This window comes from Amblyraja radiata, chromosome 4, assembly GCF_010909765.2.
Source record: "Amblyraja radiata isolate CabotCenter1 chromosome 4, sAmbRad1.1.pri, whole genome shotgun sequence".
NCBI classification, from domain to species: domain Eukaryota; kingdom Metazoa; phylum Chordata; class Chondrichthyes; order Rajiformes; family Rajidae; genus Amblyraja; species Amblyraja radiata.
This window is the reverse complement of record NC_045959.1, coordinates 55,806,948-55,824,641: the sequence shown is the minus strand read 5'-3', so window position 1 is coordinate 55,824,641 and position 17,694 is coordinate 55,806,948. Positions and strand designations below refer to the sequence as shown.

General features: G+C 47.0%; 1 protein-coding gene across 1 annotated transcript in view; it reads right to left on the bottom strand.

Annotated features, from left to right (window-relative positions):
* b4galt6 (beta-1,4-galactosyltransferase 6) overlaps positions 1–12,218 on the bottom strand; it is a 74,344-nt gene extending 62,126 nt beyond the window's left edge. The window contains exon 1 of the mRNA XM_033019482.1: positions 11,890–12,218. Coding sequence (XP_032875373.1) covers positions 11,890–11,998 — 109 coding nt within the window. The 5' untranslated portion in view covers positions 11,999–12,218. The remainder of the gene's footprint in view (positions 1–11,889) is intronic.
* Positions 12,219–17,694: the final 5,476 nt, after the last annotated feature.

Sequence of the window (17,694 nt, the reverse complement as noted above, 5' to 3'; positions counted from 1 at the left end):
ATATTTCAGAAATATTGTAATAACATATTTGAGAAACTTGGGAGGGGAACAGTGGCACATCTGGTTGAGCTGCTGCCTCACAGCACCAGAGACCAAGCTTCGATCTTGACCTCAGATGCTGTCTTTGTGGAGTTTGCACATTCTCCCTGTGATCACTTGGGTTTTCACCGGGTGCTCCGGTTTCCTCCCACATCCCAAAGATGTGCAGGCATGTAGGTTAAATTGTCCCCAGTGTGCATCGAGTGAAGGCAAAAGTGTGACGCATAGAATCATGGAATGAGTGTGAAAGCAGGGCTGCCAACTCTCATGCTTTGAGTGTGAGAATCACGCCCTCAAGCAAATTCTCACGCCCTCACGCTGATCAGAAATTTCTCACGCTCTATGGTGAGAAATTCTGTGATCAATGAAAATTTCAAAACTCGGATAAACTGCATGGTCCGCAGGTGTTGGAGAGCCGGGGCTGGGGGAGGGATGGGACCAGAACCAGCAGCGGGAGCAGATGCGGGGAGCCGGGCTGCGAGTGTTTGTGGGGTTGACGAATCGCTTGCTGCAGCTCCGGCCATGGAGCACTCCGGACAGTCGGGGGCGTCGGAAGCGTTGCGCCGCTGCCACTAGAGTCTCTGTGCCGAAGGGACAGATTCAAAGGGAGGTGGAGAGAGAGAGGGGAAGGAGACGGGGAGACAGTGGGGTGAGTGGAAAGAGAGGAGAGAGACAGAGGGGGAGTGAATGGAGAGAGAGAAGAGGGAGAGGGGGGGAGAGAGCGGTAGGGGAGAGTGAGGTGGGAGAGGGGGGGGAAGAGAGAGATGGGGAAGAGAGAGATGGGAAAGGGGGAGAGGGGGAGAGAGAGAGAGAGTGAGTATATATATGTATATATATGTATATATGTTCCCGAAGTTGGGGGCGTTCAGAACCATGGGTCACAGTTTAAGAATAAAAGGGGGGGGGGGGCAGTTAGGACTGAGATGAGGACAAACTTTCTTCACGCAGAGTTGTGAATCTGTGGAATTCTCTGCCACAGAAGGCAGTGCAGGCCAATTCACTGGATGTTTTCAAGAGAGAGTTACATTTAGTTCTTGGGGCTAACGAAATCAAGGGATATGGGGAAAAACAGGAAAGAGGTACTGATTTTAGATGAATAGCCATGATCATATTGAATGGCAATGCTGGCTCGAAGGGCCGATGGCCTATTCCTGCACCTATTTTCTATGTTTCTATGCTTGAGTATATGGCAATAAAATCGATCACTTGATGTTGAAGCATTCATGCATGGTGGAGGTATAATTTAGTCATAGAGTGATACAGTGTGAAAACAGGCCCTTCAGTGCAACTTGCCCACACCCGCCAACATGTCCCAGCTACGCTACCTGCTTTTGGTCCATATCCCTCCAAACCTGTCCTATCCATGTATCAGTCTAACATTTTCTTAAATGTTGGGATGGTCCCTGCCTCAACTACCTCCTCTGGCAGCTTGTTCCATACACCCATCACCCTTTGTGTGGATAAAGTTACCCCTTAAAAAGTTACCTCTTAAAAATACTTCATACAAAAAACATTGAAATCATACTTCTACAGTGCACTAAAACATGATTTGAACACATCAAATTTCAAAAAGTTCCTACCCTGGGAGGGGGGAGACCCTTCTTCCACACCCTCTCCCCACTGGGTTGCTCCAGTCCCTCACCGGGTACCCCCAAGGCCAGTGATCAGTGATCGCACAGCCTCCCCACTTTCAAAAACGCTCCAATCCAATTTAAAGCATATATATTGCATTCCAGCGTAAGTTAAAAGACTCGCTACAGTATGCACCATATTGCACAATTTCAAGCTGAAAAATGCAAATGTTCTGTACCAATGACGTTTACTCATAAAAGAGCAGTGGCTGAGTAGCACCACAGGTCGTGCTACTGGCTCACGGCTCCAGGGATCTCCCACCCCCTCCCCTCGTTCAATCCTAATCTTGTTTGCTGTCTATGTGGAGTCTGCAGGTTCTCCCAGCAACTGTGTGAGCTTTGCAGCTCTACGTCATTTTCCACTTAATTCTAAAGATACACTTTAGTTTAGGAAGGAACTGCAGATGCTGGTTTATACCAAAGATAGACACAGGAAGCATCTCTGGAGAAAAAGGGATGGGTGACATTTCGGGTTGGGAAAAAGAAGGATCTGAAGAAGGATCCTGACCTGAAATGTCACCTTATCAATTTTTCCAAAGATGTTGCCTGTCCCGTTTTAGTTACTCCAGCATTTTGTATCTATTTACACTTTAGTTTTGTTGGCTACCTACTGCAGGTAAGTGGCAAAGGAACTAATGGGAATGAGAGAACAGGTTTTTGGGCGACAGGAATAAAAAGAGGGGAAATGGAGCAAATGTAATTGTTCAGTTGAAAGCAGGCATGGATCCCAATGGGCTTAATTGCCTCCTATGTTGTAATTAGTAAGTAAATAGAGCGGATAACTGGGTTTCCAAGAAAGCATGCCAAATATCACACCAGACTGAGGATTATATAGGATTTTAGAAGCTCATTCTTTAGATACAATTCTATCCGGCACAATGCAAATTAATAAGGTACTCAAATGAAGAAAAGCAGTGAATCACAGCCTCCACTGGGAAATGTGAGAAGGAAACGGCAGTGCAACTGCTGGCAACAAATGTTTCCAGTTCACGAGGAATCAACAGAAGGAGGAATTAAGTACGAGATGTACCTCAAAGGTATCCAATTATAAACTGAAACAATTTACAACCATCACCTCTCTGATAATCAATGTAATCTTGGACAGTTTCTCCTCGAAGAACATTCATACATAAAGTTGCAATTTGGGAACAATAAGTAAAGCTTGGGAACTTGAATCAAAGCCGTAAAACAAATAAAATGAAAAACAAAGAAAATGATTAAAAAGAAATTGCTGGGCTAACACAATCAAGATTTCCAAAATATTTGAATTTTGCTTCTGCAATTATTTCAATGGGAGGAAGAATTAAATGAGTACAGAGATGAGAGACTACAGATGCTGAAAAGGGACTGCTAGAGGAACTCAGCATGTCAGGCAACATCTGTAGAGAGAAATGAACAGATGATCTTTTGGGTTGGAACTCTTCTTCAGACAGAATCAGAATGAAGAATTGTGCCAACCCTAAACGATGTCTGTCCATTTACATCCATGGATTCTCTCTGACTTCCTCTGGAGGTTTGGCCTTTGTACACACACTGAACTTTTTTTTTCTCTCTCATTTATTATATTGTTTACAGTGTACTATGTTTACATATTCTGTTGTGCTGCTACAAGTATGAATGCAATTGTTCTATCTGGGACATATGACAATAAAACACTCTTGACTAAATAAGCATGGCAGAATTACGCTGCATTTTGTTGTCTCTGTACTGTACACTGCACAATGACAATAAAGTTTGAATCTGAATCTGAATCTGACAGAATACATGGATAATATTAATGGATGTGGTAACATAGCGGAAACCGATGAAAGGTAGGACGACAAATTAACCAAAGATAGACACTAAAAGCTGGAGTAACTCAGCAGATCAGGCAGCATCTCTGGAGAAAAGGAATATGTGATGTTTTGGGTCAAGACCCTTCTTCAGACTGAAGGGTCTCAACCTGAAACATCACCTATTCCTTTTCTTCAGAGATGTTACCTGGCCCACTGATAGTATCTATCTCCTGTGTAAACCAGCATTTGTAGTTCCTTCCAATACGGTACAAATTAACCAGTCTGGTGAAGGATAAGTATCGACCAGTATATGTTGTTTAAAAACCTTTTGTCCTGTTTGTTCATGGGATGTCTGACAGTAGAAAGATCTACTGCCAATCCTTTATTCCACCTGAACTAAGGAGTTTAGGTCAAATATGTTTAGCAGATTTCATTCCCTTTGAAGAACAGTGGTGAAGTATTGAGGCATTTACAATAACCCAGCAGACTTATATTTATCATTACCTAGTTTACCAAGGCATTGAAACCGTATCCATGGTTTGGAACTCTGGCTACTAGTCCAGTAACTTAACCACTACACTACAGTACTCTACCATGTTGTGGGATCTTTCACATAAATCTAAGATGACATAAATCTTCAGTTTAATGTTTCTTGCCAGTGAAACATTGAAGGTTTAGTAAATCAATAATGCTCTCATGCATCACCATGGATTTTGGTCTCAAGTGTTTGAAAAACTCAATTACTACCTATTGAATCAGAGGGAAGAGTATCGAGACCGAGCCAAAGCAAACACTGATGCGGGTTAATTTGTTTTACTTATCCATTTTGAACTTTAAATTCCAGACAAGACTAAGCTTTGAACACAACTGCATTTCAAATAAGTATTTTCAATCTCCAGTTATCACACCAGAATCATAAACATCCCAGAGCATTTTCTTTAGTTTTTTATTGCCCTCAATGCAACTTTTAAAACATGCTTAATTTGGCTTTTCAGAGGATTTTGGACCGTGTGCAGGCAGAGGAAGCAATATTATCCTGCCTTCGTGTTCGGCACAGACGTTGTGAGCCAAAGGGCCTATTCCTGTGCTGTGCTATGTGAAATAACCATTAATTTACATTAATAGATTCATATACAATAAGGTTTATCTAACCATTATCTAAATGGTGGCCGACTAGGAAAAGGGGAGATGCAGCGAGACCTGGGTGTCATGGTACACCAGTCATTGAAAGTGGGCATGCAGGTGCAGCAGGCAGTGAAGAAAGCGAATGGTATGTTAGCTTTCATAGCAAAAGGATTTGAGTATAGGAGCAGGGAGGTTCTACTGCAGTTGTACAGGGTCTTGGTGAGACCACACCTGGAGTATTGCGTACAGTTTTGGTCTCCAAATCTGAGGAAGGACATTATTGCCATAGAGGGAGTGCAGAGAAGGTTCACCAGACTGATTCCTGGGATGTCAGGACTGTCTTATGAAGAAAGACTGGATAGACTTGGTTTATACTCTCTAGAATTTAGGAGATTGAGAGGGGATCTTATAGAAACGTACAAAATTCTTATGGGGTTGGACAGGCTAGATGCAGGAAGATTGCTCCCGATGTTGGGGAAGTCCAGGACAAGGGGTCACAGCTTAAGGATAAGGGGGAAATCCTTTAAAACCGAGATGAGAAGAACTTTTTTCACACACAGAGTGGTGAATCTCTGGAACTCTCTGCCACAGAGGGTAGTCGAGGCCAGTTCATTGGCTATATTTAAGAGGGAGTTAGATGTGGCCCTTGTGGCTAAGGGGATCAGAGGGTATGGAGAGAAGGCAAGTACGGGATACTGAGTTGGATGATCAGCCATGATCATATTGAATGGCGGTGCAGGCTCGAAGGGCCGAATGGCCTACTCCTGCACTTAATTTCTATGTTTCTATGTTTCTATGTTTAAATCATGTAGCAAGTTTCCCCAAGCGGTAATTTTGAATGAATGCAATGGACAATTTTTCAGCAATAAAATAAGGTTATGCTTCATAAGTAACATACAGCTGGCTGTAAAGTGCTTTGGGATATCCAAAAAGAACATTTGCAAATGAAAGTTTTTATTTTCTTATTTTGGGGAGGCCTGTTTACTTTAGTTTTAAAGATAAATGGAAACAGGTTCTGCGGCCCTCTGAGTCATACAAAAACAGGGATGTATTGTCGAGGCTTTATAAGGTGCTGGTCAGACCACATTTGGAGTATTGTGAGCAATTTAAGCCCCATATCTGTGTAAGGATATGCTGGTGTCAGAGAGGGTCCAGAGATTTATGAGAATGATTCCAGGAATAAATGGGTTAACATATGTTTATGAAAGAACTGCAGATGCTGGAAAAATCGAAGGTAGACAAAAATGCTGGAGAAACTCAGCGGGTGAGGCAGCATCTATGGAGCGAAGTAATAGACAATAGACAATAGGTGCAGGAGTCAGCCATTCGGCTCTTCGAGCCAGCACCGCCATTCAATGTGATTATGGCTGATCATCCCCAATCAGTACCCTGTTCATGCCTTCTCCCCATATCCCCTGCTATCTTTAAGAGCCCTATCTAGATCTCTCTTGAAAGTATCCAGAGAACTGGCCTCCACCGCCCTCTGCGGCAGAGAATTCCACAGACTCACAACTCTCTGTGAGAAAAAGTGTTTCCTCGTCTCCGTTCTAAATGGCTTACCCCTTATTCTTAAACTGTGGCCCCTGGTTCTGGACTCCCCCAACATCAGGAACATGTTTCCTGCCTCTAGCGTGTCCAAACCCGTAACAATCTTATATGTTTCAATAAGATTCCCTCTCATCCTTCTAAACTCCATAGTGTACAAGCCCAGCCGCTCCATTCTCTCAGCATATGATAGTCCCGCCAGCCCGGGAATTAACCTTGTAAACCTATGCTGCACTCCCTCAATAGCAAGAATGTCCTTCCTCAAATTAGAGGACCAAAACTGCACATAATACTCCAGGTGTGGTCTCACTAGGGCTCTGTACAACTGCAGAAGGACCTCTTTGCTCCTATACTCGAATCCTCTTGTTATAAAGGCCAACATGCATTCGCTTTCTTCACTGACTGCTGTACCTGCATGCTGACTTTCATAGACTGATGAACAAGGACCCCCAGATCCCGTTGTACTTCCCCTTTTCCCAACGATGCCATTTAGATAGTAATCTGCCTTCCTGTTTTTGATACCAAAGTGGATAACCTCACATTTGTCCACATTAAACTTCATCTGCCATGCATCTGCCCACTCCCTCAACCTGTCCAAGTCACCCTGCATTCTCATAACATCCTCCTCACAGTTCACACTGCCACCAAGTTTTGTGTAATCTGCAAATTTGCTAATGTTACTTTGAATCCCTTCATCCAAATAATTGATATACATTGTAAATAGCTGTGGTCCCAGCACCGAGCCTTGCGGTACCCCACTAGTCACTGCCTGCCATTCTGAAAGGGACCCATTAATCCCTACTCTTTGTTTCCTGTCTGCCAACCAATTTTCTCTCCATGTCAGCACTCTACCCCCAATACCATGTGCCCTAATTTTGCTCACTAATCTCATATGTGGGACCTTATCAAATGCTTTCTGAAAGTCCAGGTACACTACATCCACTGACTATCCCTTGTCCATTTTCCTAGTTACATCCTCAAAAAATTCTGGAAGATTAGTCAAGCATGATTTCCCCTTCGTAAACCCATGCTGACTCGGACCGATCCTGTTACTGCTATCGAAATATGCGGCTATTTCATCTTTGATAATTGACTCCAGCATCTTCCCCACCATCGATGCCAGGCTAACTGGTCTATAATTCCCTGTTTTCTCTCTCCCACCTTTCTTAAAAAGTGAGATAACATTAGCTACCCTCCAATCCACAGGAACTGATCCTGAGTCTATAGAACATTGGAACATTATCACCAATGCATCCACGATTTCTAGAGCTACTTCCTTAAGTACCCTGGGATGCAGACCATCGGGCCCTGGGGATTTATCAGCCTTCAGTCCCATCCAGGCACAAAACTCGCTATCAAATATGGAGGGGACAGGGGGGACACAATTTTTGGTGGCTGCGCGCGCATGCTCAATCCAGCGCTAAATGCAGCTCAACTGCCTGTCTCGCCAGGTTAACCTACAAGCCCTGACTGGACTGACGGGCCACCAGCGCTGCTTCTCCGCACTGGCCATATTTCCCGCAGGCCCAGGCAGGTTCACCAGGCGGGTTCAGGCAGAGTTGAGTTGGGTTTAGCGCTGCTTCTTTGCGCTGGCTGTGGGCCTGGAGGCGCCGCGCCCGTCTGACTCCCGACCTCTCTGGCCACCCATGAGGGGGGGGGGGGGGACGGGACAGCGGCGGAGACCCGGCCGGGATCGACCCTGGCTGCGGATGAGGCGCAGGTCTGTGCCACGTCTCCCTCCTCCAATCACCGTGCACTATCCTCAGTCCCATCCACCCCCATTCCTCCAATCATCGCGCTGAATCATCATGTCCTGCCCCCATTGCCTGCTGACCGACATCTCTCTCGTCCAATCGGCGCCCTCGATCAGCAGTCCCACCTCCATTGTCCAGCGGAAAGCGGAGATTTTAAAATCCGGATTACAAAAGCTTGGGGGGGATGTCGCCCACCTCTCAAAACATGGGGGGGGACGCTCCCCTCTGCCCCCCCCCCCCCCCCCGGGTTTTCCGCCCCTGGTCCCATCAGTCTATCCAACACCATGTCCTGCCTAATGTGGATTTTAGGTCCGTCACTCCAGATCCTCTGGCCACTACTATACCAGAATAGGTGAAGTTTTAGGTTGAGACCCTTCTTCAGACTGATCTGGCGGTGGGGAGGGAGGGGGCACGAAGAATAAAGGAAGTGGTGGAGACAGTAGGCTGTGGGAGAGCTGGGAAGGGGAGTGGAAGGAGGGAGAAAGCAAGGACTACCTGAAATTGGAGAAGTCAATGTTCATACCGCTGGGGTGTACCCAAGCGAAATATGAGGTGCTGCTCCTCCAATTTGCAGTGGGACTCACTCTGGCCATGGAGGAGGCCCAGGACAGAAAGGTCGGATTCAGAATGGGAGGGGGAATTGAACTGCTGAACCACCGAGAGATCAGGTTGGTTAATGCAAACTGAGTGGAGTTGTTGGGCGAAACAATCGCCAAGCCTGTGCTTGGTCTCACTGATGTAGAGCAGTTGACACCTAGAACAGCAATTGCAATAGATGAGGTTGGAGGAGGTGTAGGTGAACCTCTGCCTCACCTGGAAAGACTGCTTTGGTCCTTGGACAGAGTCAAGGAGGGCGATAAAGCGACAAATGTAGCATTTCCTGCGGTTGCAAGGGAAAGTACCAGGTGAGGGGTGGTTGGGTGGGAAGGGACGAATTGACCAAGGAGTTACGGAGGGTGCGGTCTCTGCGGAGAGCCAAAAGGGGAGGAGATGGGAAGATGTGGCCAGTGGTGGGATCCCATTGGAAGAGGCGAAAATGTCGGAGGATTATCTGTTGTATGTGACGGCTGATAGGCTGGAAGGTGAGGACAAGGGGGACTCTGTCCTTGTTACAAGTGGGGGGGGGGGGGGGGGGGATGGGGAGTGCGAGCAGAGCTATGGGATGTAGAGGAGACCCTGGTGAGAGCCTCATCAATAGTCAAAGAGGGGAACCCCCATTCCCTAAAGAATGAGGACATCTCCGATGCCCTGGTTTGGAACCCCTCATCCTGGATACAGATGCGGCATAGACGGAGGAATTGGGAGTAGGGGACAGAGTCCTCACAGGAAGAAGGATGGAAAGATGTGTAGTCCAGATAGCATGGGAGTCAGTGGGTTAGTAGTAGATGTTGGTCAGTAGTCTGTTACCTGCGATGAAGATAGTGAAGTCTAGAAACGGTAGGGAGATGTTGGACATGTGAATTTGAGTGCCAGATGAGAGTGGTGAAATCGATGAAGTCAGCGAGTTCTGCATGGGTGCAGAAGGTGGCACCAATGCAGTCGTCAATGTAGCGGAGGTAGAGTTTGGGGATAGGGCCAAGGTACGCCTCGAACAAGGATTGTTCGATGTACCATGCAAAGAGACAGGCATATGATGAGTTACCATATGATGAGTCACTGGGCCTCTCTACTCGCTGGGGTTTAGAAAGATAAGGGGAGAGGGACCTCATTGAAACTTACTGAATAGTGAAAGGCCTCGATAGAGTGGACGTGGAGAGGATGTTTCTACTAGGGGAAGAGTCCAGGACCAATGTTTCTACTAGGGGAAGAGTCCAGGACCAGAGGCCATAGCCCTAGAATAAAAGGAGGTACCTTTAGGAAGATGAGGAGGAATTCCTTTACTCAGAGGATGGTGAATCTGTGGAATTCATTGGAACAGAATGCTCTGGAGGCCGTCATTTGGTATTTTAAGGCAGAGATTGATAAATTCTTGATTAGTACAGGTGTCAGGTGTTATGGGGAAAAGGCAGGACGTGGTTGAGAGGGAAAGATAGATTGGCCATGAATGAATGGTGGAGGAGATTTGATGGGCCGAAAGGCCTAATTCTGCTCCTATCACTTCTGAACATGATTTCCAACCTCTTCAATTTCTCCACTGTTCTCACCTACTCCACATCTTAAAATTTTGCATCTGCTTTAAAATTTTGCATCTGCATGGCATCATAATGTATGCTTGAATAAACAAGCTGCTAAAATCTAAATTTAATACAATTTTTCCAGAGTAGCCAATTTAACGTTGCTGTTCCTACAAAGGATTTACACTTTAAATGCAATTGCACGATGCACCAACTTCAAAAGTTTTTGCTTATCACCGCAATAAGATCGCCGTTCTCGGCTCGATACACAAAGGGTTATATATTGCAGCATTTAGGCACATTTCAAAAATGTTCATTTGGAATGAATCAGGCCCAGTTGCATTACCAACTGCAAGCAATGTGGCCACTGTGAAGCGGTGGGTCAAGGGAATGCTACTCAGCTGCAGTACAAAACCTGCAGTTAGACAGCAAACCGTAGACCCGAGAATGTCAGGAAAAGAAAACAAAATCACTCATTGGCACAGCAACTAATTCTTTTCTCTAACCTTTCAAAAACAAGGCCTCTGAAATGGCCTACAATTAAAGTCAAGTGTTTAATTGCCATATGTACCAACAATAAAATTCTTACTTGCAGCAACATAACAAAAACATAATATACATAGATTATATGTAATAAACAAAAGGTTATTGGATTAATAACACCAGTGCAATAAAAGTCCAAAGTCCTTAATGCAACCAAAGACAGACCATAGTTCATATTTGAGGTTAGTATTGTGTAGGAATGGGGAACAGACACAGAAGAGATTGCAGGTGCTGGAATCTTGAGTGAAAAAAAGTGCTGGAGGAAGATAGACACAAAATGCTGGAATAAGTCAGAGGCCCAGGCAGTATCTCTGGAGAAAAGGAATAGGTGACTTTTCGGGCCGAGACCCTTCTTCAGACTGAGAGTTCAGCCATGATCAGACTGATGATCAGCCATGATCATATTGATGATCAGCCATGATCATATTGAATGGCGGTTCAGGCTCGCAGGGCCGAATAGCCTACTCCTGCACCTATTTTCTATGTTTCTATGAGTCAGGGGAGAGGAAAACAGTGCTGGAGGAACTCAGCACTTTGCTGGAATAAATGCTAGACTTATCAGGGACACCCATTGTCAAATTATATGACAACGTCCTCTCCTCGCACATCATTATTGCTTCCATTCGAAGATAGTGAGGTGGGGAGAGTTAAAAATCACAGAATCATTTGCACACTAGTTCAAAACTGGTGGCAAATTGAGTTCAGGTAAAATAGTCAATAAAGTAGCAAAGAAATGATGGATGGATACAAATTAATTGGTGTTCTCCAGTACAGTGTGACCCACACAGGGTCTTCCTGTAACAATCAGCAACATTCGCCACACAGCCCAGCTTGTAGGGCAAAGAGCGACCAATAAAATATACAAATAAACGGGTGACAATTAAAATATGGGAAATGCTGTGTAAGATGCTGGCTGGGAGGGGGAGTGTGTCGAGGCTGAGCTGAGGAAGACAGAGTGGGTGCTGAGGCAAAGGTGAGTGCTGAGGGAGGGAGACCGGGTGCTGAGAGAGGATGGTTTGGTGCCGAGGGAGATTTGGTGCTGAGGGAAAGAGGAAGGGTGCTGATGAAGGGAGGATGGGTGCTGAAGGAGAATAGCTGCTGAGGGAGGTTGGGTGCTGAGGGGAAGAAGGTGGGTGCAGAGGAAAAGACAGTAGGTGCTGAAGGAGGGTTGGTGAAGGAGGGTGGGTGCTGAAGGGAAGAAGGAGGGTGCAGAGGAAGGGACAGTGGGTGCTGAGGGAGGGTGGGTGCTGAAGGAGAGCTGGTGAGGGAAGGTGGGTGCTGAGGGGGGGGGGGGGGCGGGGTGCTGAAGGAGACGAGCTGCTGAAGGAGGGAGGGTGGGTGGGAGCCGAAATCGTGAGCTTACCTATCCCGGGCGCCACATAAATGAAGTAGAGGCAGGAGGAGGAGAGCGAGAAGAGGAAGATGAAGGCGAAGAAGGAACGGTTGGAGAGCCGCACCAGTCTCTTCAGCATCCTGCCGCCGGCTCCGCTCCACACGGGGGGGGGAGGGGGGAGGAGTTAACAGTGCGGAGGGGGCATGGTGGCCGGCCCGGGCCGTCTCTCTATCTCTCTCCGTCTGTCCGCCCGCCGCGGGAGGACGACGACGCTGCTCGAGCCCCGGGCGGGAGCGGGAGGGGGAGGGGGAGGGGGCACCTCGCGCGACGAGCGGCGTCGTCCGCGTCCTCGAGCAGAGGGTGGGAAGGGAGCAGGGGGCGGGGCCAGTGGGAGGCGGGGCCCGCAGAGTAGCCATGGAGACCCTCGACCGGCCCCTCTGTTGCGTCACACGCGCACGTAAGGACGCGCGTGCACGCACAGTGACGTTAGAAGCCGTTGGACGCGGGCGCGCGAGGGTTGTCGATGCGGGAAGGAGGAGCGAGAGGCGGCGGTGACGCCGGTGGGCAGGGCACGGTTAGTAGTGACGTCAGCTGGCGGGTGTAGACAGAGGGACCAGTGACGTCGTGTGGAGGAGGAGGTGTCAGGCGTGACTCAGCCGTCACAAGGTGGCAGAATGGATCAAGGTTGTCAAGGGTCTGACGAAGGATCTGGATGTAATACGCCGAAAAGCTCTTGGTAGAGCATCACTCAGCACTACGATGGTAGTGGACGTGCTAGTCGAGATGGAGATGCCGTTGGAGTGCATCTTTGTATGTGTTCATGTTTTGGCGATCTCTGATGCTGGCTGGTAGTTTGGTATTCCAATCCCTTGCTGTCTTGAAGAAAAACGAGTTAGAAAGTGCTAATGAAGTGCCGTGCGGACCAAAATTATTTCTATGTTTCGGGACATCTCGACCCGAAACGTCCCCCATTCCTACTCTCCAGAGATGCTGCCTGTCCCGCTGAGTTACTCCAGCATTTTGTGTCTGTCTTCTGTGACTTTGCTGTTCCTTCCTGCACATTTAGTTTGGTTTAGAGGCAGGGCTGGATTTAGATGAAGAGAGGCCTTAAGCTATTTCACTTGTGAGCCCCCCCCCCCCCCCCCCCCCCTCCCAATCCCCCACCACTACAAGACCATGACTATCCGACAGTGACAGTGTGACACTTTTAGATGTATGTTGTCATTAAACAATTGGTTTTAAAATACATATTGGATTCACCGCGGAGTGGGCGATGCCTTACCTGGATCGCCGTTTGAAGCTGGAGTGTTTTGCCTGTGGCAGGGATGGGGGTTGGGGCCGGAGGAAGGCAGGTGAGTGGACTGAGGACGAGGCAAAGTCTGGTGGAGGGGTGGTGGGTGGTCAGGGGGGAGGGGGGTATGAGGACTGTAGTGTGGGTGGGGAAGAGCTGGGGTCACATGGTTTGAGGGGAATGGGGAAGACCCAGTGGAACAGCCACTGAGGTTACCAGGGTTGGGGGGGCCTAGCACTAAGACCCAGCACAGTCAAACCCAGGGGAGTGGGAGTCTGCAGCGTAGAAACTTCAGGCCCGGTGCTGAGTCCAGGCTGCAGGTAAGGCGACTGCTGCGGGCTGCTGGAGGGCGGTGGAGTGGCCAGGGTCATCGGGCAAAGAATAGGAGGTCCCGGTGGGCAGATGGTCATTGTGGCAGCGAGGTGAGTAGGCCCCCCTAGATCTCGAGGCCCTAAGCTTATGCTTATATGTAAATCCGGCCCTGTTTAGAGGTACAGCACGGAAACAGACCCTTTGGCCCACTGTGTCCATGCCGACCAGTACGATAGCACCAACCTACACACCAGGGACAATTTACAATGTTACCTAAACCAATTAACCAACAAACCTGCACGTCTTTGTAGTGTGTGAGGAAACCAGAGCACCCAGAGAAAACCCATGCTGTTGATATAATGCTGTTTCTTCATTGTCACTTAATTAATTTATTACAAATATCTACCCAGTGCGGTGGAATGGAAGAAACTAATGCTACAAGTGAAAAGCCGACAGCAGTGAAGAAAGCGAATGGTATGTTATCTTTCATAGCAAAAGGATTTGAATATAGGAGCAGGGAGGTTCTACTGCAGTTGTACAGGGTCTTGGTGAGACCACACCTGGAGTATTGCATACAGTTTTGGTCTCCAAATCTGAGGAAGGACATTATTGCCATAGAGGGAGTGCAGAGAAGGTTCACCAGACTGATTCCTGGGATGTCAGGACTGTCTTATGAAGAAAGACTGGATAGACTTGGTTTTTACTCTCTAGAATTTAGGAGATTGAGAGGGGATCTTATAGAAACTTACAAAATTCTTAAGGGGTTGGACAGGCTAGATGCAGGAAGATTGCTCCCGATGTTGGGGAAGCCCAGGACAAGGGGTCACAGCTTAAGGATAAGGGGGAAATCCTTTAAAACCGAGATGAGAAAAACTTTTTTCACACAGAGAGTGGTGAATCTCTGGAACTCTCTGCCACAGAGGGTAGTTGAGGCCAGTTCATTGGCTATATTTAAGAGGGAGTTAGATGTGGCCCTTGTGGCTAAAGGGATCAGAGGGTATGGAGAGAAGACAGGTACGGGATACTGAGTTGGATGATCAGCCATGATCATATTGAATGGCGGTGCAGGCTCGAAGGGCCGAATGGCCTACTCCTGCACCTAATTTCTATGTTTCTATGTTTCTATCATCTTATCAAACCACGTATAAACCGATCCCATTCTTTAACTCATCAGTCTGAAGAAGGGTCTCCACCCGAAATGTCGCCAATTCTTTCTCTCCATAGATGCTGCCTCACCCGCTGAGTTTCTCCCGCATTTTTGTATACCTTTGATTTTTCCAGTATCTGCAGTTCTTTCTTAACCATTCTTTAAATCACTGTTTTTAGGGTCTCGTGTAAACGGAGATTTCCAAGGCAATCAGAAACGATCGACTTTATTTATGATAGACTGATTGTGCACTTAACTATCTTTTTTTAGATTCAGTAACGTTCCCACTTCAAAGCCTCGGCCTGATTTATCTCAAAACTGGATGGCGAAATTTGAAAATACATTGTTTATACTGAGCACACACACACACACACTTTCATGCACTGATACACACACAGACAACCTACACCTGAATCTTAGATCAGAAGAAGGGTACCAGCCCAAAACGTCACCCATTATTTTTCTCCAGAGATGCTGCCTGACCCAGAGTTACTCCAGCACTTTGTGTCTTATCTTCTATTAACACTGTTTGACCCATTCTTTCTTACTGTCAATTTGAGTTTATTATCATACATACAGTTATGGTGAGGCACAGATACAATGAAAATCGTGCTTGCAGCAGCATCACAAGCACAGTCTCAGCCAACACATAAAATCGTCAATTAAACATAAAATTACACATATTCTACAAGACTGAAAAGAAAATTCACTGTGCAAGAAATAAGACATTACAGCGAGACACTCCAAAAACGTGTAGATTTGTAGGTTAATTGGCTTCTGTAAATTGCAAATTGTTCATATGGCGTAGGATAGTGCTCGCGTATAGGGTGATCGTTTACAGCACAGACTCGGTAGGCCAAAGGGCCTGTTTCCATGCTGTTCCTCTATAGTCTAAAGTATAGAGAACAAGTCCGCGGTCGTTAAAGAGGTGGTCCGTAGTGTTCCATTGCAGAGGTAGGATTAGGGTTGTATGGGTCGGTTCAAGAACCTGATGTTTGTTGGAAAGTAGCTGTTCCTGAACCCAGACGTGTGGGACTTTAGGCCCACGGTAACAGTGAGAAGAGAGCACGCCCTGGGTGGTGGGGATCCTTGATGGTAGATGCCCTTCTTGAGGCAGCACCTAGTGTAGATCCTGATCCAATTTTAAATCAATTCAGTGTTTAGCAATAAGTACTCATTTTGTTTCTTGTATGCCGAGCAAGCCAGAGACAAAACCTGCCATATTAATTAAACATTTAAAAGGCAACAGAACATCTCTGCTGCCTCCATCAATATTTTATACTGCGTATTTTATTTGGACACGAGGATATTTTATAAAGGCTTCACGAGGGATGGCAAAATCCCATTGAGCCGAGCCTGGCAGTTAGCATGCAATGGAAATGTTTATTCATTTGTTCTACATCTCTCTATATCACCGTCATAATATCTCTCGTTTCCCTTTCCCCGACTCAGTCTGAAGAAGAGTCTCGACCTGAAATGTCACATGTTCCTTTTCTCCAGAGTTGCTGCCTGACCCGCTGAGTTACTCCAGCACTTTGTGTCTATCTTCGGTAATAAACCAGCTTCTGCTGATCCTTCCTACACACAATGCACAGTTGGCAAAGCTCCAGAGCTTCTCTAGCTGAAGCTGGTCCTTCACAGGAGGTCCTCTAACCAACAGCAGGACCTTCAGGAACTGGAAAGGTTTGCTCTTAATTAATCTTTAATTAGCATCCAGCATCAGACTAATTGTCACTCACATCCAAGGTTATAACCCTGTGATGTTCTCATTCTGTAGATAATTTGTTTTCCGAGCAGCACAGATTTGAGCGAGTAATTCAGACTTGAGAGTGCAGTAGAGTATTTCTATACCAAAGTATATCCTTGATAAGCAAGTGAACTATTAGAAATAGCCTACTGAGCCCACATGCAAGAGGCGCCATGTTTTGGAGCGATTTTCAGAGTCCAGTCCATACTCTAGTTCTTACGAGCGGTGCCTGTTCCAGACAAGTCCCAAGCTGCTGCTGGCCTGCAGCCATCTCCTTCCTTGAACACTACCCCCTCTCCTCATCCATCCACTTTTGTTTCCCTGCAGCTGACCTCGAGGGCATGTTAGTCAAGACCCCAGTTCCTTCTCTCCGACCGGCATCACTCCTCACCAATCACATCCATCGTCGTCGCCGGCTCCATCCTCCCTGTCTCTGGTCTTCGGGGGACGAACAGGGGCTGGCTCGATGGGCTCCCCCACCGAGGCTACGGTCTGCTGGGTCCTATGTGCAGGAAACCGGCTTGGCCACTACCTCCTGTACGCCGCGGTCCGCCGGGTCGTGTTCGAACACGGGGAAGTGGAGGGAGATGGAAAGACGAAGTTTTAGATTAAAACATTTTTTGAAGAACAGGCCATCTTCCCTTGGCCTGCTAAACTATCCATTGTACCTACAAATGGTGATAACCTTCATTGCTAAGCATGTAACATCTGCAGCGATCTTGGCCACTTCCATTCACAAGAGAAATGTGCCTTTTAATACACTCATAAGTCATAGGAGCAGATTTAGGCAATTCGAGTCTACACTGCCATTCAATCATGTCTGATCTCTTTCCTTCAATCCCACTCTCCTGCCTTTTTCCCCCATAACCTTTGACACTTGTATTAATCAAGAATCTGTCAATTTACGCCTTAAAAATACCCAATTACTTGGCCTCCACAGCTGTCTGTGGCAATGGATTCCACAAGAACTTCAAATTCCTGGGCGTGCATATTTCCAAAGATCTCTTCTGGTCCCAGAACACTGATGCCATCATAAAGAAAGCACATCAGCGCCTCTACTTCCTGAGAAGATCACGGAGAGTCAGTATGTCAAGGAGGACCCTCTCGGTAGAGGGCATGCTGACCGGTTGCATCGTGGTTTGGTTCGGCAACCTGAGCGTCCAGGAGCGGAAAAGGCTGCAAAAAGTTGTAAACACTGCCCAGTCCATCATCGGCTCTGACCTCCCTACCATCGAGGGGATCTATCGCAGTCGCTGCCTCAAAAAGGCTGCCAGCATCATCAAGGACCTACACCATCCTGGCCACACACTCATCTCTCCACTGCCATCAGGTAGAAGG